Source organism: Oryctolagus cuniculus, chromosome 1, assembly GCF_964237555.1.
Source record: "Oryctolagus cuniculus chromosome 1, mOryCun1.1, whole genome shotgun sequence".
In the NCBI taxonomy this organism is placed as follows: domain Eukaryota; kingdom Metazoa; phylum Chordata; class Mammalia; order Lagomorpha; family Leporidae; genus Oryctolagus; species Oryctolagus cuniculus.
Window position 1 is genome coordinate 143,147,073 of NC_091432.1, and position 25,741 is coordinate 143,172,813.

Below are 25,741 nucleotides of genomic sequence, written 5' to 3' on the forward strand. Positions count from 1 at the left end.
TCACGATGCATGTTGTACGCTTAAGCTTAAGACGATCAATTTCATGCTGCAGGTTTTTATTTTTACCATGATTAACAACAAGAGAAATACAATTTACTTTTTTAAATTAAAAAAAAAATTGCATCCTTGACTCCACGCCCTATACACAGCTACGGCTACTGCAGATTGTGTTCATTTAACGAAATTTACTCTCCCCAAAAGGCCGAGGGAGAGCTAGACGGGGTGACTACTACATTTTACCATCTGCTTTAAAAGGGAAGCAGACCAGATGCAAGCATTTGGTGTTGGGACACCCGCATCCCACATCATAGTGGCTGGGTCGGGGTCCTGGCTCCATTCCCACGTCCAGCTCCCTGCAAATGTGCATTCTGGGAGACAGCAGGTGATGGCTCAAGCAGCTGAGCCCCTGCCACCCACACGGCAGACCTGGATTGAGTTCCTGGTCCCCAGCTTGGGCCTGCTCCGGCCCCGGCCATTGCAGGCATTTGGGGAACAAACCATTGGATGGGAACACACACTCTCTCTCTCTCTCTCTCTCCATCTCCCCTTCTCAAGTAACTAACAGAAAATATTTTAAATATTCCAAAATAGTTAATCATCTGTTCCAAGATTATTAACTCAGAGGACTCAGACAAACGGCCACTATTACAGCTACGGTGACTTTCTGACGAAGCCTTACTTTCTACTTTCTCCTGAAGCATCATTGTAGCTTAGCATTCTCAAGAGAGGAGGAGGCAGAGCCCAATTCTGAGATCTGAAGCTGTTGTGAAAGCTGTTAGAACGTATAACAGCAGCCGGCACTGCAGCATAGTGGGTAAAGCCACCACCTGCAGCACCAGCACCCCATATGGGCACCGGTTCGTGTCCCGGCTGCTCCACTTCCGATCCAGCTCCCTACCAATGTCCTAAGAAAAGCAGCAGAAAATGGCCCAAGCACTTGGGCCCCTGCACCCACATGAGAGACCTAAAGACTCCTGGCCCAGCCCTGGCCATTGCAGCCACCTGGAGATTTGAACTAGCAGAGGGAAGACCTCTCTCTCTGTAACTCTTGCAAATAAAAAAAATTAATAAAAAAAAAAAAGAAGAACTTCTAACAATGATTTTCTCAAAGGCAAGGGTGGAGTGCACCTCTGAGACAGGCTTAGTATTGTGAGTCATCCTTAAAAGTTTTAAAGACTTCATCATGGTGATGGCAATGTATGCCAAGAGGGCCAGGCTTTTGGGATCTGGAGACGGGGAGAGGCGACAGTGGAGTTGCAGCAGGTGCAAGGAGCAGCCAAGAGCTGATGCTCCAGTTTGAGTGTGGAGGCAGGAGGAGTCCTCTCTTACTCAGAGCAGGGATGGTCTCTGAGTTCTGCTCAGGCCTCCCACTGCTCCGACAGGGCCCCTCACACTGTGGGGAGGGGTCCTGCTTCCCTCCGCCAACCAGGGTAACGTCCATCTGTCCCGAAACACCCAGAATAATGTTTGACCACACGTCTCGGCAGCTGGGGCCCGGGGCAAGGTGATACACAACAGTGACCACAACAACGCGCCACCTCACCCCATTCCAGGCAGGGGAGGGGGCAAGGACAGTCGGCTCACAGTGGGAGGGGAGGTGGGGGTGGAATTCGTGAGCAGCAAGGAACAGGATGTGTCTAGCCCTGAGTGGAAGACAAGGGGCTCCCAGTCCCCACTGCTGCTCACCCCCATCTCACGGCCGCCCCTGGAGAGCTCACTCAAGGTCTACTCAGGGTAGGGAGAGCTGTGTGCCTGCGTGCACCTGTCAGGATGCCTACATCCCTGAAACACCACCAACAGTGTCAAGTGCTGGTGGAGCCACCAGAACGCTCACCCCTTGCTGAGACGACCCATTTGGAAAACAGCTTGCTGGCTTCTTAGAATGACCCGGCAGCTCCACTGCCAGGTACTTACCCAAGAGAAATGAAAGCCACATTCACGTACAAGCCTGTGTGCGGATGCTGGTGACCAAATACTAGATAGAACCACCCAAGTGCCCTTGACTGGGCGAATGGGTAAACAGAACACTACTCAGCAACAAAAAAGGAATAAACCGTTCACGCCCGAATCTCAACGGCATTCTACAACGTGAAGGAAGCCAGTCTCAAAAGGGCCTGTGCCACGTGATTCTACTGAGCTGATGTTGCTGGAAAGACATGCTTTATAAACGACAGTGACAAAGATGGCCCAGGGGGTGCCGGAAGCCAGAGGCTGGAGGGGGGCAAGAGTCGGTGTGAGGGACAGTGTGGGGTTACCGGATGACTGTGGAGTCAGGGAATTGTTGTGCATTTTAATCTGGGCGGGGTTAGGTGGTCTGCATGGGTTAACTAGCATGAATGACACGGGTTTCCTACAGCACCGCATTTGCGATACGAGAAAACATTTGCAACTACAATGGCGAATAACTGAATGCCACCCAACGGATGCACAGAGGAAATGTGCCCAATGTGGAACACTGGTGAACTAGGAGGCAGGCAAGAGAGGTTGAGGAGCCAGTGCGGTGGCATAGTGGGTAAAGATGCAGCCTGCAGTGCCGACATTCCATATGGGTGCTGGTTCGAGTCCCAGCTGCTCCACTTCCAATCCAGCTCCTTGCTATGGCCTGGGAAAGCAGTAGAAAATGGCCCAAGTCCTTGGGCCCCTGCACCCGCGTGAGAGACCTGGAAAAAGCTCCAGCCTGCTGGTTTGGGGTCGGCGCAGCTCTGGCTGTTGTTGCGGCCAACTGGGGAGTGAACCAGCGGATGGAAAACCTCTCTCTCTGCCTCTCCTTCTCTCTCTGTGGAACTCTGACTTTCAAATAAATAAATAAATCTTTAAAAAGAGAGAGAGAGGTTGAATCCAGAAGATACACAAGCAGGCGGCCACGGGAGGGCCAGGGCATCCCAAGCACCCTTTTCATATTTTTGTGTGGAAAGATAAGGGATCGTCTCCAGCCACTGGACACAACTGGGAATCTGAAAAGCAAACAGGGGGGACTTGCGATGCTGCTTTTGTCCAGGACTTTGTACTCACGGGCCCCTAGGACAAAGCCTAACGGGAGAAAATTTAGGCTGACAGAGGACTTGCTCTATCCGACTTCATTTCTATCCGACTGGGTTTCCCAGTCCTCACCCAAATCCCAGGGACAAGAGGAGAAGCCATGGGCACCGCAGGTGCCTCTGCCCGGCCGGCCAAGGCCCGGTCACTGCCGGGCAGCACCCAGGGGCATGGCCGGCTGCTCTGGGAACTTCCTCTCACCTCCTTCTCCCCGTCCCGTGGAGAGATCTGCACGGATCAGGGCCGCCAGAGGGCAGGAAGAGGCTCCAGGGAACGGATGGGTTCTGTCATCACCGAGAGCCATCCAGAACGGTGGCACGGAACATCCTCCTCCGTTCCGTTCACCCCTGGCCTTCTCAGGGTGCTCACACCCATCAGAGAGCCCAAGGTGAGCCCCGCTGCTGCACCCGGGCGGCTCTCCCTCCTCTCCCTCTCGCTAGCACTTGCTGTTCAACTGAGCCACCACTGGGAGCCCCAGGGCGGCACAGGCAGGAACCCGAGGCCAGGGAGGGATGGGAGAAGGGCCACAGAACTAACTACCACCAGTTTCCAGAATAACCAGCGACCACTTTGCAAACCAGCCCTAGACTCACAGCTGCAGGATGCTGGTTCCGTGTCACCCCGGTGTGTAATGACTGTTGGCAGCTCCCCCAGTGACACACACACAGTGTCTGAGATGGAAGAGGAGAGGGGACAAGGAGAGCACAGGAGGACAAGAGTGCTCGGGCATGAAGGACCTGTGTCACGGGAAACTCGCAAGAGAGATGGACCAATGAAGACGGAACCCCAGCAGGCGGTGCGCTGTGAGATTCGGGGACCCACTGGGAGGAACCGCACAGACGCGGATGCTGCCCTCCAGGATGCAAGCAGAGAGCTGCAGCCAGGTCTCCAGTGGGGCAGCGCCCGGACGCTGGGGGCTGAGCTCGGCCGCTCCTCCCACTCCTCCTCCCTGCCCAGCCCAGCCTAGCCCAGCCCAGCCCAGCCCAGCCCAGCGCCGCCGGCACTCACAGCTCCAGGATGAGAATGACGTCCGTCTTGTTCTCGTACACCTCGTGCAGGGTGATGACATTGGGGTGCTGGATCTCCGTCAGGATGCTGACCTCCCTCTCGATGTCCTCGCGGCTCACGCCGCGCCGGCTGGACTTGGTCCTCCGCTTCTTGATGAACTTGGCGGCAAACTGCAGGCCGGTGCTCTTCTCGCGGCATTTCTTCACCACGGCAAACTGTCCGCTGAAATGAGAAGACAGGACGTTTCTTCAATGGGCACCAATGACCATGGCGCCGGGGGTTACGACAGGACTGTGCGCACCAAAGCGCAGATGGTGGAAAAGTAACAAATGCCAGAGAAATATTCTGGATTAATTTTCAGGTTTTTAAAAAATTTTATATATGGGACCAGTGCTGCAGTGCTGGCATCCCATACGGGTGCCAGTTTGAGTTCCAGCTGCTCCACTTCCCATCCAGCTCTCTGCTATGGCCTGGGACAGCAGTGGAAGATGGCCCAAGTCCTTGGGCCCCTGCACCTGTGTGAGAGACCTGGAAGAAGCTCCTGGCTCCCAGGTTCAGATCGGCCCAGCTCCAGCTGTTATTGCCATTTAGGGAGTGAACCAGTGAGTGGAAGACATCTCTCTCTCTCTCTTTGTATCGCCCTCTCTCTGTCTATAACTCTGCCTCTCAAATAATACATAAATCTTAAAAAAAGTGTATTCACTTATCTGGAAAGCAGGAAGAGACACAGAGAGACCTACTATGGATAAGAGAAAGATCCACTGGTTCACTCCCCAAGTGCCTGTAACAACCAGGGCTGAGCAGGCCACAGCCAGGAGCTTGGAACTCAATGCATGTCTCCCATGTGGGTGCCAGGGACCCATTCATTGACCCGAGCCACCATCTGCTGCCTCCCAGGATGCACACCAGCAGAAAGCTGGGATCAGGAGCTAGAGGTGGACCTGGCCTCCGGCGCTCTGAGGATTATCTGCGTGTCTTCCTGGTGTCTTAACCACTCGGGCAAATGCCTGTGCTGTATTTTAGTTTTAGTAAGCCTGTTTCTTTATGGCTAACACTGCAAGCAATATAAATCCTTCAAGTCTATTTCATGGAATGGGCAGGAATGCTCACATTGCTGTCTTCCCCTCCCCGCCTCCCATTTCAGAGCCTGGCACAGAAGCTTGGAGCTCTCTGGTCTGACCTCATTTTCAGCAGCCTCCCTCTCTGCACCTCTCAGAGCCAGGAAAAAAGGGATTGAGTGCAGTGAATTGGCAGAAAAACGCCCAGAGCTCTGTCTTCTATGACATACTTCTAGTACCCATAGTCATCAATGGAAACTTCCAGAGTAAAAAAGTTGGCGATGGATCGTTGTTGGCTGCTCCTCCAGCAGGGTCGCCCCACTGCTCTACATTATCCTTATCCAGGGGTCTTTGTTCCCATGACAACTGGCTCCGCCCCCAGTGACAGACTTGGGTTGTGTGACCTGGGCTAAGGCAAATCAATGTCCCGTATCCTCCTGGCTCCAATGATAGTCACATAACCTAAGCATGGCTTTTCAGAGAACACGGGGACAGTCACCGACAGCATCCTAGATGCTCCAGCATATAGCCTGAGTCTGCTTTGCACACTAAAAGGGCATAAAAAACAGAGCTTGACACCTTAGTACGGTGTGGACAGTAAGGAAGTGGGAGCGTGAGAGCCAAGCAGCCCCCTCCCCAGAAAGCCAGCGAAACTCAATGGAAAGCCCCAGGCACGGCTCCCCATGTCCTCGCTTCTTCCCCAGCGCCCATCTCTTGGCACCTGCTGGAGAGCTGCTAGGCAAAGATTTATCACCATCACTTTTAGCTGGCTTTACTCTCCTCGTGAAGGCAACATCAGAGTTAGGATAATATTTGGATGTTGAAAAATGGATACTTTAAGCCATTATTCATGTACATTTGCAGTGGGAAGCCGCTGCAGAACAAACCACTGTGCGGGGTTATTCTTAAAACAGTGCACAGCATGTCATTAACGCCTCTCCCCCCACCCCCCGCACCCGCCCCTGCAGCAGTGCACGCTGGGATGCCGCACTAAGATGACAGCTATGAACCTGCTGCCTGGGCAGTGTGGTGCAGGGTGCAAGGGTGGAGCACATGGAGTCAGAGGAAAAGCAGAACCCATTCAGCTACTGCCATAGAGAGGCAGGCAAGGGGCATGCCCACTTACTGCCCCCTCCTCAAAGATGCCACCGCAGCCCCAAGGGGCACAGTCAAGGGGACCCAGCCCCGGGGACAGCTGTCCTTCCAGTAACTGGATCCTCACACCGTCAACAGCAACTCGCTGCAGGGACCTAAGTGGCGAGGCAGCCTGTGGGTTTTATTTATTTATTTATTTATTTTTGACAGGCAGAGTGGACAGTGAGAGAGAGAGAGAGAGAGAGAGAAAGGTCTTCCTTTCTCCATTGGTTCACCCCACAATGGCCGCTGCGGCCGGCGCATCACGCTGATCCGAAGCCAGGAGCCAAGAGCTTCTCCTGGGCTCCCATGCGGGTGCAGGGCCCAAGCACTTGGGCCATCCTCCACTGCACTCCCGGGCCACAGCAGAGAGCTGGACTGGAAGAGGAGTAACCGGGACAGAATCCGGTGCCCCGACTGGGACTAGAACCTGCGGTGCCGGCACCACAGGCGGAGGATTAGCCCATGGAGCCGTGGCGCCGGCCAGCCTGTGGTTTGAACTGTAAGGCTCTCCAGGACAAAGGGTGTGCGCCAGAGCAAACAAACCAACCTCCTGCAGGAGAGCCACAGAGCACCAACAGGCAAAACTAGACTCAAAGGCTCTTTCATGCACCGTGGGGGAACAGTTCCCCTTTTTCGTGATGGCGGAGGTGGCCACTCCAAGGCAGGTTTAGCCGCAAAGGCGGGGCGAGGGCAGGGGCTGGGCAACCCCGGGTGCACCAGCCCAGCAGCATGCGCATGCGCCCTAGTGTGAACCATGCTGTCAGGCTTCGCAGTAAGACACCTGGAATGAACGAACTTCCAAGGGACCTGTCACTCACATGTCAAGGCCCCTGCAGGGGGGAAGCTGGCTGGAGAGGAGGGGACAGGACCCCTGCAGGCAGGCGGGGAGGGCCAGGGTGCTGGCTAACTCTGCTGAGGTCAAGGGAGGGGCTCGCATGCCTTGGAGAACCACACCTATCTCAATCCCCCCACCTTAAGACACCTCTCCCCGAGTTTCCCTCCAGCCTCTCGAATCCAGAGCGCCTCCCACCCCTGGTGAGGCACCTGCTATCCTTTGTCTGCCTCCTGTCATTCCCACCCCCCTATGACTATGGATCCCTTGAGGATGGGGCTGCCGGGCTCACTCCACCTCCTAAGGCTCCGGGCACACACAGCTGGCCCACGGCGGCCATGCACCCTGCCAAGCTGCTGCTTCCCAGTTCTCAGTCTATAATCCCAAGAAGCAGAGGGTACTGCGCTGTCACTCAACGGAAGCGCAGAGCAGCTGTGAGCACAGACCGCCCACGAGAGCTCCCAGCCACCTCCAGTGGCAGGTGGGATGGAAGGGGAGGGGCTAAATGAGCTCATCTGCATGCAGTGTTTAGGAACTGGACCATCAGCTGGTATCTGCACAAACTGGACTTACTTTCAAGAATGTACAGTGGCTTCTACTTCAAAGTAAGGCAGCAATGTCACCTCTGGGGGTTGGGGATGTGCAGTGAGTCAACTGCCACCTGTGACACAGGCATCCCACATGAGCACTGGCTCTGAGTCCTGGGAGCTTTACTTCCCATCCAGCTCCCTGCTAATGCACCTGGGAAAGCAGCAGAAGATGGCCCAAGGGCTTAGGCCCCTGCCACCCAGGTGGGACATCCTGATGAAGTTCCAGGCTCCTGGCTTCATCTTGGCCCAGCCATGGCTGTTGGGGCCATCTGGGGAGTGAACCAATGGAGAGAAGCTCTCTCTATCCACTCTCTCTGTAACTCTGCCTTTCAAATAAATTAATAAATCTAAAGACAGAAATTTTTTTTTAAAAGGCAACGATCAACCAAAAGAAGGCTCAAATACAAAAACTCATTTAACAACAAAGAAAGATGCCAGGGAGAAAAAAGGCTTAAGAGCATGACTTTTATTTTTTTTTTTCTCAAAAATCCATAATAGGACTGCACTGTGTTAACAACATACAAAACCACTGGGAAACCTGTTCACTTGGCCTCAACCCTCAGATACATCACCCTCTTCTCCCTGTCCCTACCCAGAGTGCCTTCACCTGGGTGTCTCAGAGCTCAAGCAGGCAGGATGGACAGCCAGCCCCAGCAAGCCCACAGGCCCTTGCGTGTACCTGGCTCCCCATTCAGGAACCTCCAGGACGGAATCCCTCCAGGCAGCCGGCAGACGGGGAGTAGAGCTCCCAGGAGAAGAAATTCTTCCCGAATTTGCAGTCAGTTGCCTTGTGAGTCTGACTGTTGGTCCAGGGCTGCATCTGGCCCCTGGTGCCCCCTGGGGCTCCCTTTCCATCCTGGATTGGGACCACCCTGGAAGACAGCCAGCTCCTCCTCACCAACCCCTATGAGCCCAACAACAACAAGGGCTGCAGAACCACGCGCTCCCTCAGTAACAGGATGTGGCCGGCGTGGGGCTGTGCTCACACCAGGGATAGATGTGAACACAGTCAGTGCCAAGGCTGCCACCACGGCAACCCACCCTGGGGGCTGCCTGCCTGTCCTCCTCCCAGCAGGCCGAGGCTCCTCAGCAATTAACACCCATCCAGGCGGCCCCGTGATTAATTAATTCCCATCCACACAGCTAGGGCTGAATCACGATGGACGGATGGGAGCGAGATGGAAATGCCCTGACTGTGGGGATACGTCACTGTGATGAGACAGTACAGTCGATCTCATTATTCACAGATGCTGCACTTGTGACTTTCTCTACTCACTAACATTTATTTGTGAGCCCCGCGTCAACACTCGAGGCCTTCTTACAGTCTCTCACGGACACACACAGGTCAGCAAAAACTCCGTTCGCCCATGCACATGTCCCCTGCTGAGGTCGAACGAGGGCACAAGATGGCATGCACCCATTCATGAAAGCATCCGTGTTGTCTTGCAAGTAAACCTGTTGAGCCCCATCAAGTCTTATCTGCGTGTTTATTTGTAGCAGCCTCTGCTCTCGATGGGACATCAGAGAAGGCGCTGCATTCTTGATGGACACAGGACACCGCCATTAATTCCCGCCTCCTGGGTCGGTCTCAAACTTGGCTTCTAACACTGTCGCTGCTGGGCCTATCCAGGGTCCACGACCTACAAGCTTCCTCCCGGGGGAAATGGGTGCAGCTCACAAACCACAGGACTCCCAACAGCACACCACTTTCCCAGCTATGATTTTAAATACGTGTCCAGTTCCTTATGGGCAGGATATGATCACAAAGTGCCTGCATTAATGCTGGGAACAGATCTACTTTAAACATGACAGCCAATACGATCCATCCCTCCCCCTACCTCCTACATCTTTGCGATAAGCTTTCCGCTGAACACCAAATCGCTTTTCTTTTCCAGTTTAGATCATTTCAAAATGTTGGGCACAACTTTAATGCTGGTTTACAGGTGAGGTTAGTCTTTATGGAAGAGCTTAATGGAGGGTGGGAGAGAGCAGGGCCCTGAATTCCATGGCAACACTGCAGTCCCAGGTGACTGGGATTTTCAAGGATGGGTTAATATCGGATGATAACTCACACTCACACGGGGGTGGGGGGAGACCCCGAGGGTGTACACATGAGTGGGTAAGACAGGCATGCAAGCCTCCAGTGAGGGCAGGGGAGAGGGCATGGCCACTCTCGGGCCAGGGCCAGGCCAGGAGACCATCTGCAGCTACAGCTGTGTGTGTTCTGAGTGCCAGGCAGGAGCTGGGGAGGGCAGGGGTCTCTGAGCGGAGGACAGCACGGAGGGAGGTGTGAAAGAGCCTGTGTGGTGAGTTCCAGCAAAAAACAAAAGCGAAGTGGTCACAGAAGGCAGAGGAGAGCAGCCATGGACACAGGGCCCTGCCTACATGGAGACACGCCAGCTGCGATAACTGGGGAAAGTGGCAAGGCGGGGAGAGAGGGAGGGCTCTGAGCCTCAGTTTCCCCATCTGCGCAAGGGCGACAACTCAAGATAAGGTCGCTCGTGTGAGCACCCACGAAGTTCTCCAAGCACTTCCAGGAGAAGAACGGGCCAATATCTGTGCACTGCCTCCTTCTCGGCAAAGCTAAGAGGCCGGCACCTCAGCTGCTGGAATCAACACTGCTTCTCCTCGGCTCCTACCTACCCGCACGTTTGCCGTCTAAGCGTTAAGCCTCTGCGTTTCTCTTCCCGTTAGGACCCAACACAGCTGTTTCCACTCTGGACGGAGACATATTTGATTTTGTCCCCTTTGGTCCCCAAGGGGCCTGGTGGCTTTGATTAGGTGCCAAAGCTGTCACTGGTGGTCAGGCATAGGCAGGAGACTGCATTGATCAAAAACAGCACCGGAGCTGGCGCTGTGGTGCAGCGGGTTAACGCCCTGGCCTGAAGTGCTGGCATCCCATATGGGTGCTGGTTCAAGATCCGGCTGCTCCACTTCCAATCCAGCTCCCTGCTTTGGGAAAGCAATGGAAGATGACCAACTTCCTTGGGCCCCTGCACACATGTGGGAGACCTGGCAGAAGCTCCTGGCTCCTGGATTCGGATCGGTACAGCTCCGGCCATTTCAGCCAATTGGGGAGGGAACCAGTGGATGGAAGACCTCTCTCTCTCTGCCTCTCCTCTCTCTGTGTAACTCTTTCAAATAAATAAATAAATTTTTAAATTAAAAAAAAAAAAAAAACAGTCCGGCCGTATCTCCCATGCACGTGACCTTCTGCAGTGTAACCTTCCAATTCCCAGGTGGAGGTGGAGTACAATCCTTGCCCTGTTGTGAATCTGAGCAGTCCCCAGGGACTTGTGTGGCCAGCAGGAGGGAAGCAGAAGTGACTCTGGGCTTTCTGCCTGGGTTTTTCGGAAGCCCGTTCTTGGAATCCAACTTCCACACCGGGGAAAGCCCAAGGCTATGTGGAGAGAGCACGGGCAGGCGTTCCTGCCGACAGTGGACAGCAGCCCTGCAAAGCTGGCCGTGGGAGTGGAGCGATGTAGGCCTCACTATCAGACCTTCAGGCTGCAGCCAACACCTCGAGAAGTCTCCGTCATCCCCGTGGGGCTCATGCTCCCTGTGTGAACCAGGGAGGGATTTGCATGGCAGCGGGTTCCAGAAGCCAAAGCAGCTGTGCCTGGAGCAAGGTGTTCGGTGCATGCAGTGTGTGCACCCCTGTGCAGCTTCCTGCTCGTGTGCACCCTGGGAGGCAGCAGGTGATGGCTCAGATACTTGGGTCCCTGTCACCCATGTGGGAGACCTGGGTGGAGTTCCTGGCTCCTGGCTTGGGCCTGGCCCAGCTCTGGCTGTTGTGGCCATTTGGCACTCCCACCTGCCTGAACCCAGGTAGCCCACAGAGGCATGCAGGTGGAGAAATCCTCCACCACAAATTGCTACCCTCTGCTACCAAGCTGTGGGCTGCTTAGTTATGGAGCCATGGACGGGGCGGACAGCCACTAAAGAATTCTGGGTGGTGGGGGTAACAGATGGCCCAGGAGGCAGCAGGCCACACAGAGCGGAGAGGCCGGCAGGCAGCCCAGTCACAGGCTGGCCTCACAGGAGACCACAGGAGCGAGCATCCACACCAGCAGGCCCTGTCCTGGGCTCACGCAAGCAGCCTCCCATCCCACCAACAAGGGTGGTCTCGCTTTTCCCCATTCCTAATTCTTTAATATGGTGGCCATTCCCCACCTTTCATGCCAAGAGCTGAGTCACATACGACAAGACCCTGTCAGTCCATTTTCTGCTGCTACATGAGATCCCCGAGGCTAAGGACTTTATGGTTACCTTGGCTGAAAGATCAAGTGGTCCCAGCTGGTGGCCCTGGCAAGGCCCTGGCTGCATGGCAACGTGGCAGAGAAGGAGCAAGAAACCAGGGCTAGGCGGGCTCACTGCTTTCTAACAACCACTCTGGCCAGATCTGCCTGGACCCCCTTCACAACAGTGGCGCCTGATGACCGAATCTAATTATGATCTCTTAAGGATCCACTCGCTGTCAACACCGTCACACTAGGGACCAAGCTTCCAGCACATGGACCTGTGGGACAAACCACAGCAACTGCCACACCAGGAGCAAACACCACCAGCAACAAAACCCACCTCTGACCGCGACACTGCTGCAGGATTCTACCTGGCCAGAGCTGACCGTTGGACTCCAGCCCCACCCTTCCCGGGCTCCGGAGAGAAGCAGGTCCCCACCCTGGGAAACGTGTCAAAGCCAAACACCACACAAGAACCAGCTGCCAAATCTTCGCCTGGGCTGGTCCAGTGACCCCAGCCGTTTGTACCGTGCATATGAAAAGGAAGCCGACCTTCTCTCCTCTCCTCCCAGGGCGACCTCTCCCCCCACCCTTGACCCCACGAGCTGCTCGGATGTGAGCAGGCAAGTGACAACCTGGCCCTTCAGCTCCAAGTGGGACCCAACTCCCTTGGAACCCGTTCTCAGAGCAGCCCACACTTAGAACTGCTCTCTGTCTTTTAAGAACCTTCAAGAGTGCCGTTAACAAACTAGTTTTTGATCAGAAAAGCATAACTGGGGGCTGGCGCTGTGGCACAGTAGGTTAATCCTCTGCCTGCAGTGCTGGCGTCCCATACGGGCACTGGTTCAAGTCCCAGCTGCTCCACTTCTGATCCAGCTCTCTGCTGTGGCCTGGGAAAGCAGTAGAAGATGGCCCAAGTCCTTGGGCCCCTGCACCCATGTGGGAGACCCGGAAGAAGCTCCTGACTGCTGGCTCCTAGCTCCTGGCTCCTGGCTTAGGATCGGCACAGCTCCGGCTGTTGCGGCCATTTGGGGAGTGAACCAGCAGATGGAAGACCTTTCTCTCTGTTTCTCCCTCTCATTGTCTGTAACTCTACCTCTCAAATAAATAAATAAATTTTTTTAAAAAAGCAAAACTAGTGATTTTTTAAAAGTATCATTAAAAAGAAGAACCAACAACTCTCCAAAAACTGTTTTGAAATGCTACAAGGGCTCAGTAAAATGGCCCAGGATTTGGAGAAAGAGGGTTCCTCCCACCACGCACCAGCAGCTGAGAGCAGCCAGGGCAGCAACAGAGCAATGGGTACAGAGCAGCCCGTCACCCGGGGAACCGGAGCAACGCAGAGTCAGGAGTGAGATGCAGAAAGTCAAGGGCAGGTACAAAGGCCCAGGGGAGCTGGATGCCTCAAGGAAAGACACAGTACATCCTCAGGGGACACATCCTCCCTTGGGGACAGCAGCCTCCACAGCAACAGAGCCCACAGAAGACTGGGCAGGAGAAGGCAACCCGAGGTCACTCCCTAAGGCGTGAGACCGACTGCAGTCTGCCTGGGGGCCTGGGGCAGCTGAGCGGTGCTGGAGCTGGGAGGCGCTGCAATGGAATCAGAAGCCTTGGGGACTCTGTTCCATTCGCAGGTGGGGACAAACTGAGTCAGGTCGGGAGCTCCGCCTGCCTCCCTGTGGCTGTGGGACCAAGGGCGGCTTGGAGGCCACAGGCACATCCATGGTGGTCTCGGCCCTCACCCCAGCACTGTACTACGTGAGATTAGCAGGGAGTTCGGCTTCCCCTTTTTGGCAGCTGACTGTGTGGGACACTCTTGGTGGCAGCTGAGAGCGAGTGGTGCAGGCTTTGAGGACAGACGCCCGGAGGCAGCGTGCAGTGACTTGGTGGGCTGACCTGCGGATGAACTCGTGGGCCCTCTCATTGCCAGCTGTAGCTGAGAGAGCTAGCCCCTGGGGAAGAGGGTGGTGAGGCCGGGAAGGAGCCTGGGTCCCGAGAACCCCACAGAGCAGTGTCCTGTGTGGCCCGGCTCAGCGCTGGCCTTGCAGGAGCTTAGCGTTGCATCACCATCTCTCTGTTGTTTTTTGAAAGGCAGAAAGACACAGAGAGAAAAATAGACAGACAGCTCCCATTTGCTGGTTCACTCCCCAAATGCCCACAACAGCCAGAGCTGGGCCAGGCCCAAGCCAGGAGCCAGGAACTCCACCCAGGTCTCCCACATGGGTGACAGGGACCCAAGTATCTGAGCCATCACCTGCAGCCTCCCAGGGTGCACACGAGCAGGAAGCTGCACAGGGGTGCACACACTGCATGCACCGAACACCTTGCTCCAGGCACAGCTGCTTTGGCTTCTGGAACCCGCTGCCATGCAAATCCCTCCCTGGTTCACACAGGGAGCATGAGCCCCACGGGGATGAAGGAGATCTCTCAACGCAAGCACGAAGTGTCTCAACGATGACAGTGCGTAGAGCGAGTGGGTCCGTGCTCCAGCTGAGAGCTGGGAGGAGCTTCAGTGCCTAGTGCAGCACAGCTGCTGTTGGTTTGTTTTTGTCTTTAAAGCCAAAAGGGGGAGGAAGGAAGGGAGGGATGGAGGGATGGAGGGATGGAGGGAGGCAGAGAGGGAGGAAGGAAGGAAAGAAGTGAGTGAGTGAAGGGAAAGTATTGATACAATCAACATAGGGTCGCCAGTGGATCAGACAAATAAGTCTGCCAGGTACTTTCTTCTAATGCATAAGTCCCACATTGGAATCTCTGTTGATCTCCAAGTCCAGTTGATGAAGAATAACGTGTGCTGAATGAGAAATGCTGTCTCCTTGGGGTCGGCACTGTGGCAGAGCAGGTAAAGCCGCCACCTGCAGTGCTGGCAACCCCTATGGACGCCAGTTCGAGTCCCGGCTGCTCCACTTCCGATCCAGCTCTCTGCTATGGCCTGGGACAGCAGTGGAAGATGGCCCAAGTCTTGGGCCCCTGCACCTGCATGGGAGGTACAGGGGAAGCGCCTGCCTCTTGGCTTCGGATTGGCTCAGCTCTGGTCATTGTGGCCATTTGGGGAGTGAGCCAGTGAATGAAAGATCTCTCTCTCTGTAACTCTGCCTTCCAAATAAATAAATAAATCTTTGAAAAAGAAAGAAAGAGGCCGGCGCCGCAGTTCCATGGGCTAATCCTCCGCCTTGCGGCGCTGGCAGACCGGGTTCTAGTCCCGGTTGGGGTGCCGGATTCTGTCCCGGTTGCCCCTCTTCCAGGCCAGCTCTCTGCTGTGGCCCGGGAGTGCAGTGGAGGATGGCCCAAGTGCTTGGGCCCTGCACCCCATGGGAGACCAGGATAAGTACCTGGCTCCTGCCATCGGATCAGCCGGTCATTGGAGGGTGAACCAACAGCAAAGGAAGACCTTTTTCTCTGTCTCTCTCTCACTGTCCACTCTGCCTGAAGAAAGAAAGAGAGAGAGAAAGAGAGAAAGAGAGAGAGAGAAAGAGAGAAAGAGGGAGAGAGAGAAAGAGAGAGAGAGAGAGAGAGAGAGAAAGAAAGAAAGAAAAAAAGAAAGATGGAGGGAGGGAGGGAGGGAGGGAGGGAGGGAGGGAAAGAAAGAAAGAAAGAAAGAAAGAAAGAAAGAAAGAAAGAAAGAAAGAAAGAAAGAAAGAAAGAAAGAAAGAAAGAAAGAAAGAAAGAAAGAAAGAAAGAAAGAACGAACGGGTGTCTGTCACACCATCATGCTGGGCTCAGCTGCTTCATCTCCACGGAGGGAGATGGAGACTTCCGGCCCCAGGATGGCATTCCAGCCACATGGGCTCCTAGTGGTCCCGAGGGGGAGACTGAGAGAGCTCAGGTCCTTGCTTGACCACACTCACTTCACCACGACACGCCCTGCAGCCAATGTCGTTATTTGATCAGCCCGACTTTCCCATGCAATCCCCTTTCAACTCCTCAGCTGAAGTGAACTGGGCTCTAAGGTAGGATCTGATGTCAGCTCAGCAAGCTGCTCTCAGGGGAAGAAGTGGAGAAGGGCGGAGGAGGCTCGTATAACGTCATGGGGAGAGAAGACAAGACACACGAGGAGTCAGCCTGAAGCTTCTTATTCTGGGGCTGTGGCTGCAAGAAGAGAAAGTCAGACTTGGTCCAAGTGCTGAGATTCCAGACGGGGTCCGACCGGCTGAAGGGGAAGAGGAAGGAAAATGACAAGCAGAGTCCAGTCCCAGGGAAGACTCGGGGAGGTGAGGCCCTTGTTTGTCCACCCTCACGTCAGAGATAGTGTGAGCCATAGTAACACAAATACAATACCGAGGCCCCCAGATTAAAATGCAGCTCCCGGGCCAAACCGCAGCTTTTACATCCCGTAAAAGAGTCCCTGGGACTGAATCCCACCCCTGCTTCTGATCCCGCTTCCTGAGGGTGCACACCCTGGGAGGCAGGAAGTGATGGCTCAAGTACTTAGGCCCCCGGCTTCAGTCTGGCCCAGTCCTGGCTATTGCAGGTATATGAAGAGTGAAACAGCAGATGGAAGACCTCTCTCTCCCTCCCTTCCGATTAACTAACAGTAAATAAACTTTAAAGGAAACTACGGTGCACCTTACAAGATCTGCAGGATCATCCTGTCCAATACAGACTCTGCCCAGTTCTAGAGCACAAGAAGGACTGATCAAAGAAGTCGGAATGTTTTCAGCGCTCCCTTCTCAGTTTACGTGGACAGTGTTTGCTTGCACGGTTTCTGACAGGTTAGGGACCCCAGTCCACTCTGTCATCGGAATATTAGGAAGCACTAGCTCCACTTATCCTGAGAAGTCAGGTTTCTGTTGGACTTGGGTAACTTGGCAGACACTGACGTGCACCTGCCACATTGCAACTTTTGGTGCATTTCAGAGACGTTGCATGCGGTCAGGCTTCCTGGGAGCCTGGATCCAAAGGAGAACAGAGGCACTTCTTCAGGGGTTTTCTCCCTAGGGCCCGGCTTGCAAGGAGGCAGCGAGGGGGTGTCAGGACAGCAGCCAAGCCGGCAGGAACCCTTCTCACAGCGCTCTCGGCCAAGCCCTTTGGCACGCTGTCTATGGATCTGTCCCCTTGGCTCTGAATCAGGTGGGGACCCACTTCACAGAGGGAGACTAGGGGGAGGAGACCAAGGAAGGGGTCACCTCAGGCCAGGGGAGGAGAGGCTGCTGGCGGGGAAACGCGCTGCTGGAGTTACCTGAAGTGACAGTCACTCAGATAAAACCGAAAGATGAGACGTGAGGTAGACACCAGAGCTCTGGGAAAAGCCTGCGACTTCCCTGCACAGGAGCCTGCCAGGAGGGTGGACCTCACCGCGCCACCCGATCCCAGCAGGCGCGAGGCTTCTCGTGAGAGCCGGGGAAAGCCTGGACACTCAGCGACTGGGGTGGGGAAGGCGAGGGGGCCAGGACCCGGGTGCCGTTCCTTCTCCCAGGAAGTGAGGCCTTTGAAGAGTGTGGCGTTGTTAGAGTTGTCTTAGGTCAGACAAGGAAGCCAATTAAAATAATCCCGAAGAGGTGTGCAGCAGCAGGGATGGCCAATGCCAAGACCTTGGGGTGGGGAGCTGCTTCCTGAGAGCGTGGCAATTTGCGGGGGCCAGGGTCTCCAGGAGCTTTGTGCCATGGGAACCTCCTTGTCTGGCTGGTGCTCTGTATCCCCTGGACAGGAACAGCCCTGAAGCCTGCAGAGCCCAGCGTGTGCACAGCCTTGTAGCTTGGATAGAGAGGCCATGCCTACCTGGGGTCAGGTAGGACACTGGGGCCGGCAGGCTGCACTGGTTAAAGAACCCAAAGGAAAGGGCGGGGAAGGCCCCGGACTAGGAGACAATTTAACAGAGAAGTGGAAGACATGCAAATGAGCACACAGGAGCCACCCTAAGGCAGGCACACGGGAAGTCACCCACGTGCCATCACGGGTCACGTGTTCTGACTTCCCACCCCAGGCTGCAGAATTCTGGGGAGCTCTCGATCAACTCTGCGGCTGAAGGCAACTGGGGGTATGGGGCTTCTGTGCCAGAGCCGGGATTACTGAGAAAGATGCTGATTGGGCAGAAGGCATGAGGGGAGGGACCAGTGCAGTAAGGGGTGGTGCTTCCAGGCACAGGGACTGTCCATCTCTGAAGGATTGTACAGGAATCAGACTGTCTGCCAGGAATTACCAGATGGTGTATGTCAGCATCAATGTGCAGGTGGGACCGTGCATCGTTGCGCAGCTGCCTGCCAGCCTTAAACTGCTCGGTTTTATGGGCTGCGGAAATATGCACAGCTCCAGTAGAGCAGTCTGCTGGGTAGGATACATAGCATCAAGCGTGGTTGAAATCCCAGAACAATTTCCTCTGGATGACTTTTCTGAATCTCTGTCATCCTCACGATAGGCCCAGGCTAAAACTTAAATCCACATTGTCATCAGCTTCTCCAGCCTTTGTGGAAATAAAAAGAAAGGGATGAGGAACAGAACACTGAAGGGGCTTCTATGAGGGAGTGGGGGGGGGGGCAGGAAGCAACCAAGGCTCCGGTGTGATTCCAGCCGCAGCCTGGAATGTAAACTTCGTGCACCCCCACCTCCCCACTCCCAAGCTGGCTCTGGCTGCAGGGATCTGGAAAGAAGAGGATGACTGGGACACTCACACTGCACCCGTGATGCACACAGAGCAGCTACTGGACTCAGAACACTGGCTTTTTTTTTTTTTTCTCCTGTGTCTCTGCTATCCTCTACTTCCTTCCCAGCAACACTCAACAGCTCGGCGAAGCTCTCTTGTCCCCTGCCTTCCTTGGGACACTGACACAGAGCTCTCTGAACCAATGTCTGAGAACTGAGAGTCTGAAGACTCTAAAGAAAGTCCCAGAGACTTTTGCAGTTTCTGCGTGCTGATCGATCTGCAGCTATGTTTGGAAACATAATGCGTGCCTCTGCACTTTCAAGTTAACTTTTCAAAATAACAGAGTGTGCAGGAATACACAGTCAGGGAGTGGGGGGGGGGGGAGGAGAATGCAGGAGCCAATCACTCTCCCGTTCCACATCCGTGGGAATCCTGCTCCTTCGCGCCTTTCCTGAGCCTTGGCAATGGTTTCTTGAGAAATAAAACATAGATGAATGAGGCTTAGTTTACGGGCTGCTCTAGGACTCGACAGTAAAAGATGATTACGTTTCAGATGCTGCGTGCATTCACACAGCCATAATGTTAACATTTGCAACTGACTGAAGTGAACCCAAACAATCCTGTTAAGAAATGGGCAAAGGATATGAACAGGCATTTTTCAAAGGATAGAACACAAATGGCCAGAAAAATGTTCAGGATCACTAGCCATCAGGAAAATGCAAATCAAATCCACAATGAGGTTTTGCCTCATCCCAGTTAGAATGGCTCTCATCCAAAACTCAGGCAATAACAAATGCTGGTGAGAATGTGGAGGAAAAGCACCCTAATCCACTGTTGGTGGAAATGTAAACTATAACAACCAATATGAAAGACAGCATGGAGATTCCTCAGAAACCTAAAATAGATATGACCCACTATCCCACTTCTGGGAATATACACAAATGAAATGAAATCAGCATACGAAAGAGTTATTTGTACCCTCCATGTTTACTGCACCTCAATTCAAAATAGCATGGATATGGAATCAATCCAGATGTCCAGTGACTGATGACCAGATAAATACTGTATATAGACATGATGGAATACTACTCAGCCACAAAAAAGAATGAAATCCTGACTTTTGCAACAAATTAGATGCAACTGGAGATCATTACGCTTAGTGAAATAATCCAGACCCAAAAACACAACTATCACATGTTTTCTCTGATTCATGGTAGCTAATACATACAGTATAAAAAACTAATGTGTATGAGTGAAATTGACAACTTGGGATTTGATTGACATCTTGGGATTTGACTGACATCTTGGGATCGGCTACACATCTGCCAAAGAGTTGTCTTCCTACTTTTTATTTGTTGAGCTCTTTATCTAATGGAGCATTAAGCTTGTGACTGTAAACTAAATTAAAACTGTTATCGCGGGGCCAGTGCCATGGCTCACTTGGTTAATCCTCTGCCTGCGACACCAGCATCCCATATGGGCGCTGGTTCTAGTCCTGGTTGCTCTTCTTCCAGTCCAGCTCTCTGCTGTGGCCCTGGAGGGCAGTGGAGGATGGCCCAAGTGCTTGGGCCCTGCACCCGCATGGGAGACCAGGAGGAAGCGCCTGGCTCCTGGCTTCAGATCAGTGCAGTGCCGGCCGTAGTGGCCATTTGAGGAGTGAACCAATGGAAGGAAGACCTTTCTCTCTGTCTCTCTCTCTCTCACTGTCTAACTCTATCTGTCAAATAAAAAAACAAACAAAAAACTGTTATCGCAAAAATTAAAAAAAAATCATGAAAGGAGGGAAGTAGCATTATATTTAGAACTGTATCTATGAACTACATGACATCTGTTCTTCTATATTAATAAAAATATTTTTGAAATAATCATAAAATGATATCACAGCTGGGAATAAAACCTCTGCATCCAAAGACAGGCTTCAATCGTGTCTACTAGGAGATGGGGAGGGTCCTTTCCCAAAGATCTGCAAAGGTTTACGTAGCTACACAGATAAAATTACATTAGTCTTCTGTATGACACGATGACCTTAACTTTGGAAGCAGAGGGCCTGGTTTTGCATCCTGGCTTTGCTACTTACTAGCTGTGTGACCCTGAGCCAGTTCCTTAACCCCTCTGTGCCTCAGGTTCCAAACTGGACGTGATAACCACAACCAGCTTAAAGGCTGGCGTGCCGTATACTTGATATTATCGTTGTCATTACTACTACTGTGCACAGAAGCTTGTAAGCACCTGTATCTCTCGGGTACACGCAAGGCCTATGCACACGTCCTCTCAGAGAAAATAAGAGAAGGAAAAACCCGTGCACGCCACTCCCCAGCCTTTTCTGGAGCAGCCCTGAGACTCTCCCATGGAAGCTGCTGGCGTTGGCTTGCTCTGCTTGCCGGGGGCGCTGTCGCCCTTTGCGCTAAAACTGCTCAGACTTAACAAAACACCAGACTGTTCCGAGCGAAGAGGATGAAAGCGCAAGAACAGAAATGGCCAATTTCCACGTCTCAGGCCCTTGATGAAGATTATTCCGCTGTCTTTGCAGCCCAACAGTTCTGGGAGTGGATGCTTAAATCCTGCAGGCAACCTCACCCCGTGACAATTATAGGTTACGGCTCCATCTCTTGGCAAGCCACAGCGGAAAAGACTCTAATTGGGGCTGTTTGAGGCTATTTCTAACTTGAGCTTGCATGTGTTCAAAGAAGCCTCAAGTTTCCCGTGCTGATTCTGTGACTCTGATCATTCCAGACCGGTATTTATCATGTACAAGGAAAACACTGATTAGCATTCTCCTGAGAAATACTCCGTGTTACAAAACACAGTGTTAACAGGAAAATGTCAAAAGCTAAGGGAGGATGCTTCCCTTCCATTTTCATGACTGCAAGAGCAAAATGCTGTAGGCTACCTTGTATGACGGAAGACACAGCTGTCTTCCTGGCAGCCGGCTTTCACAACCACGCTCACCAGCCCAGTGACATTGCACTTGGACTAGGCAACCTTTGCTGCTATCACAACACACACCCTGCGCACCAAAGCCAGCCTAAGACATAAACACGTAAATCGCAGAAGCAGTGTGGTCGCTTCTCCTCCTCACCTCAGCAGACACTTGCTGAACAGGCGAAACAATCGATTTCCTGGGCCTCAGCTCTGAGAACTCCAAGTTCCTCTTGTTACTGTTTGGCTTATTAACTAAAAAGAAGGTGAAATGTTTTCCAGATAGACCCTTCGAATATATTTAAGAGATAGGTGAACAATCCTGGAAAATGTTACTTTAAGAATACTCTGAGCCGGCGCCGTGGCTCAACAGGCTAATCCTCCGCCTGCAGCACTGGCACACCAGGTTCTAGTCCCGGTCGGGGTGCCAGATTCTGTCCCGGTTGCCCCTCTTCCAGGCCAGCTCTCTGCTGTGGCCAGGGAGTGCAGTGGAGGATGGCCCAAGTGCTGCACCCCATGGGAGACCAGGATAAGTACCTGGCTCCTGCCATCAGATCAGCGCGGTGCGCCGGCCGCAGCGCGCCAGCCGTGGCGGCCATTGGAGGGTGAACCAACGGCAAAGGAAGACCTTTCTCTCTGTCTCTCTCTCTCACTGTCCACTCTGCCTGTCAAAAAATAAAAATAAATAAATAAAAAATAAATAAAAATAAATAAATGAATAAAAAAGAATAGTCTGAGCCGGCACCATGGCTCAATAGGCTAATCTTCCGCCTGCAGCACTGGCACACTGGGTTCTAGTCCCGGTCGGGGTGCCGGATTCTGTCCCGGTTTCCCCTCTTCCAGGCCAGCTATCTGCTTTGGCCCAGGAGTGCAGTGGAGGATGGCCCAGGTGCTTGGGCCCTGCACCCTCATGGAAGACCAGGAGAAGCACCTGGCTCCTGCCTTCGGATCAGCACGATGCGCCGGCCGCAGCGGCCATTGGAGGGTGAACCAGCAGCAAAAAGAAGATCTTTGTCTCTCTCTCTCGCTATCCACTCTGCCTGTCAAAAAAAAAAAAAAAAAAAAAAAAATACTCCAATCAAGTTTTAAAATGTTGGATTAAGTTTAAAAATGTTGCTGGGGCTGGAGCTGTGGCGTAGCAGGTAAAGCTGCCACCTGCAGTGCCTGCATCCCATATGAGCACTGGTTCAAGACCAGGCTGCTCCACTTCTGATCCAAGTGGACTTGATGACCCAAGTCCTTGAGCCCCTGCACCTGTGTGGGAGACCTGGAAGAAGCTCCTGGCTCCTGGCTTTTAAAGATCCGCTCAGCTTCGGCCATTGTGGCCATTTGGAGAGTGAACAAGCGGATGGAAAACCTCTTTCTCTCTCTCTCCCCATCTCTCTGCCTCTGCCTCTGTGTAATTCTGACTTTCAAATAAAATAAATAAATCTTTAAAAAAACAAACAAAAATATTGTTGCCCAACAGGTTCTGAAGAGTTAATGTCCATGTTGCAGGTAACAGAATTGATCTTTGTATGAATTCCATAATTCCAGGCTCCTAGAAACATGGGACTACTTTAAAAGAGTCCTGCATAAATTGAAATTAAAAGAAAAGGTTAGGGACAGGAGTTGTGGCATAGCAGACAAGCTGGCATCCCATATGGGTCCCTGCTGCTTCACTTCAGATCCAGCTCTCTGCTAACAGCCTGGAAAAGCAGCGGAAGATGGCTCGAGTGCTTGGGACCCTGTGGGAGACCTGGAAGAAGCTCCTGGCTCTGACCTGGCCCAGCACTGGCCCTTGTAGCCAATTAAAGAGTGAACCAACAGAGGCAAGATTTCTCTGTCTCTCTCCCTCTCTGTCTCTCTCTGATGTACAAATGAATAATTTTTTTTTCTAAAAGATATGTTTATTTTGGTGTAAAAAGTTCTGAAATCTACACAGTTTTTTTTAATAGTATGTGTTTACCATGAACTTTCGAAAACCCTTTATTGTACTCAAACAGAATAAAATTTCACTAATAAAACCTAAGAACAGGTATAACCTAAGTATGACATAAAGATTGATTCAATGTGTATTCACCCAACTAAGTGCTTGTAATAATAATAATAATCTGTTCAAAAGAAGTTTAATACTTTGCACAGGAGATAGGTTATAGCTATGTAATCTTTCTAATTAGGACACACATATACATTTAAGAGTTGGCCATAACACATGAATTAAAACAATGACTTCCTTCAGGACAGAGCCATCTATCAGAAATATAATGCAAGGCACAAATGCAAACCACAGGTGTAATTTAAAATTTTCTAACAGCCACATTAATAAAAGAAAAATGGAACGGGTGAAATTAACTTTAATAATATATTTTATGGATCCTGATATATCAAAATAATACACTTGAAACATGTAGTTAGTAATTAAATACGAATGAGATATTCTATCCTTTTTAAGAGATTTATTTTATTTGAAAAGCAAAGTGACAGAGAGGGGACAGATGAGAGGGTGAAACAGAGCTTCAATCCACTGCTTTACTCCCCAGATGGCCACAACATCCAGGTCTGAGCCAGATGGAAGCCAAGAACCCAGAATCCCATCCCGATCTTCATCCACGTGGGTGCCAAGGGCCCAAGGACTTGGACCCTCATCCACTGCCTTCCCAGGTGCACTGGCAGGGAGCTGGGCAGAAGCAGAGCAGCACTCTGGTACGAGATGCTGGCAGTGCAAGCAGCAGCTGAACTTGCTGCATCACCACGCAGGCCCCATTTTATACCCCCCCTTTTTTGTTTTTTGATTGGGGGAGCCCCAGCATCTTCTCACCCAGACCAGCCGCTCTACTTAAGTGTGTTCGCGTTCAATAGCTGCAAGTGGCTGCTGGCTGTTGTGTCACACGGCACAGCTTCAGGCTAATTTTATAGCTATCCTACAAAACTGGGACATAGCTTGATTATTTATAGAAGGCAAGTGGAAGAGATCCTTGTGAAGTCCTGGGATGTGAACCACAGCTCACTTAGCGCGTTCATCACTGGGAGAACAAAGATACGACTGCTCACCTTGTTAGAAGACTCACCAGAGACTAAAGTCCTCTCGCAAACCCAGACTACGTATTCTGGATCATTTTCTTAAAAATATGCGACTATGTTTTCAACTCTTGATTTATGATGCACTAAGAAGATGCTCTGCTCAAACAGCTCTGCTATTTGGAATGCAGGCATCAGAGGGACAGCCAACATGTTACATCCAGCACTGGTGTACTTGAGATACTAAGTCTCCGTTCAGCTTCCTCTAGCAAATTGTTCACAGTGTAACTGCTGGTTCCTGTAGACCAGCTTACAAGGGCAAACATCAAGACTGCTACAGTCTGAGCAGTGACTTCTTGGATGGGACCTTCAAACCACAGGCAATCAAAGCAAAAATATACAACTGGGATTACACCCACTTGAAAAGCTCCGCACAGGGGCCGCTGCTGTGGCTGTAGCAGCTAAAGCCACCACCTGCAATGTCGGCATCCCATGTGGGCGCCAGTTAGTGTCCCAGCAGTTCTATTTCTGATCCAGCTCTCTGCTGTGGCCTGGGAAAGCAGTAGAAGATGGCCCAAGTCCTTGGGCCCCTGCACCCGCGTGGGAGACCTGGGAGAAGCTCCTGGCTCCTGGCTTCAGATCGGCGCAGCTCTGGCCATTGTGGCCAACTGGGGAGTGAACCAGCAGATGGAAGACCTCCCTCTCTCTCTTTCTGCCTTTCCTTCTCTCTATATATAACTCTTTCAAATAAATAAGTAAATCTTTTAAAGAAAGTGAAGTGTTACATGTTAATCCAAAAATTTTAAGTATAAAATAGCAAATTTTAAATGGTTGTGTGGGTTATACCTGTATGCAAACACCACATCGTGTAGAAGGGGCTTGTACATCTTCAGATTTTGGTTTCTATGGGAATCTTGGAATGCATCCCCTGTGGATACCAAGGAGGGACTGTACATATAATTTTATCTGTCAATTAAAAAAAAAAAGATTTCCCTGCCATCTACTACACACATGGCCATAATAATGTATGTGAGCCCCATTTTCAACAAAAGCAGATACTATGACTCAGCTAATTTTCAAAGTTGGATCCTATGTGTTAAACGGACTTTCTCTATGATCTTAATGATTCCATAGTCACCCTTACCACCACCACCACCCCGTGGACTGAAGAAAGGAGAGCAGTGGCCGTGAAAAACCCCAGACCGGAAGCTTCCCAGTGTGACCAAGAGTCATGCAGTGGGAGAGGCAGCTGGCTCCGGGGGAGGCGGGCTGCCTAGAAAGGGTGGGGTTTCTGGTGATGGCCCTGGAGATGACAAGGCCAAGGAACCACAAAGGTGGGCATT

General features: G+C 52.3%; 1 protein-coding gene across 4 annotated transcripts in view; it reads right to left on the minus strand.

Annotated features, from left to right (window-relative positions):
- Nucleotides 1-25,741, minus strand: part of DAPK1 (death associated protein kinase 1) — a 176,981-nt gene that overhangs the window by 66,229 nt on the left and 85,011 nt on the right. For all 4 annotated transcript variants that reach the window (XM_051859379.2, XM_051859385.2, XM_051859395.2 and 1 more), the window contains exon 3: nt 4,045-4,266. In XM_051859379.2, coding sequence (XP_051715339.1) covers nt 4,045-4,266 — 222 coding nt within the window. The remainder of the gene's footprint in view (nt 1-4,044; nt 4,267-25,741) is intronic.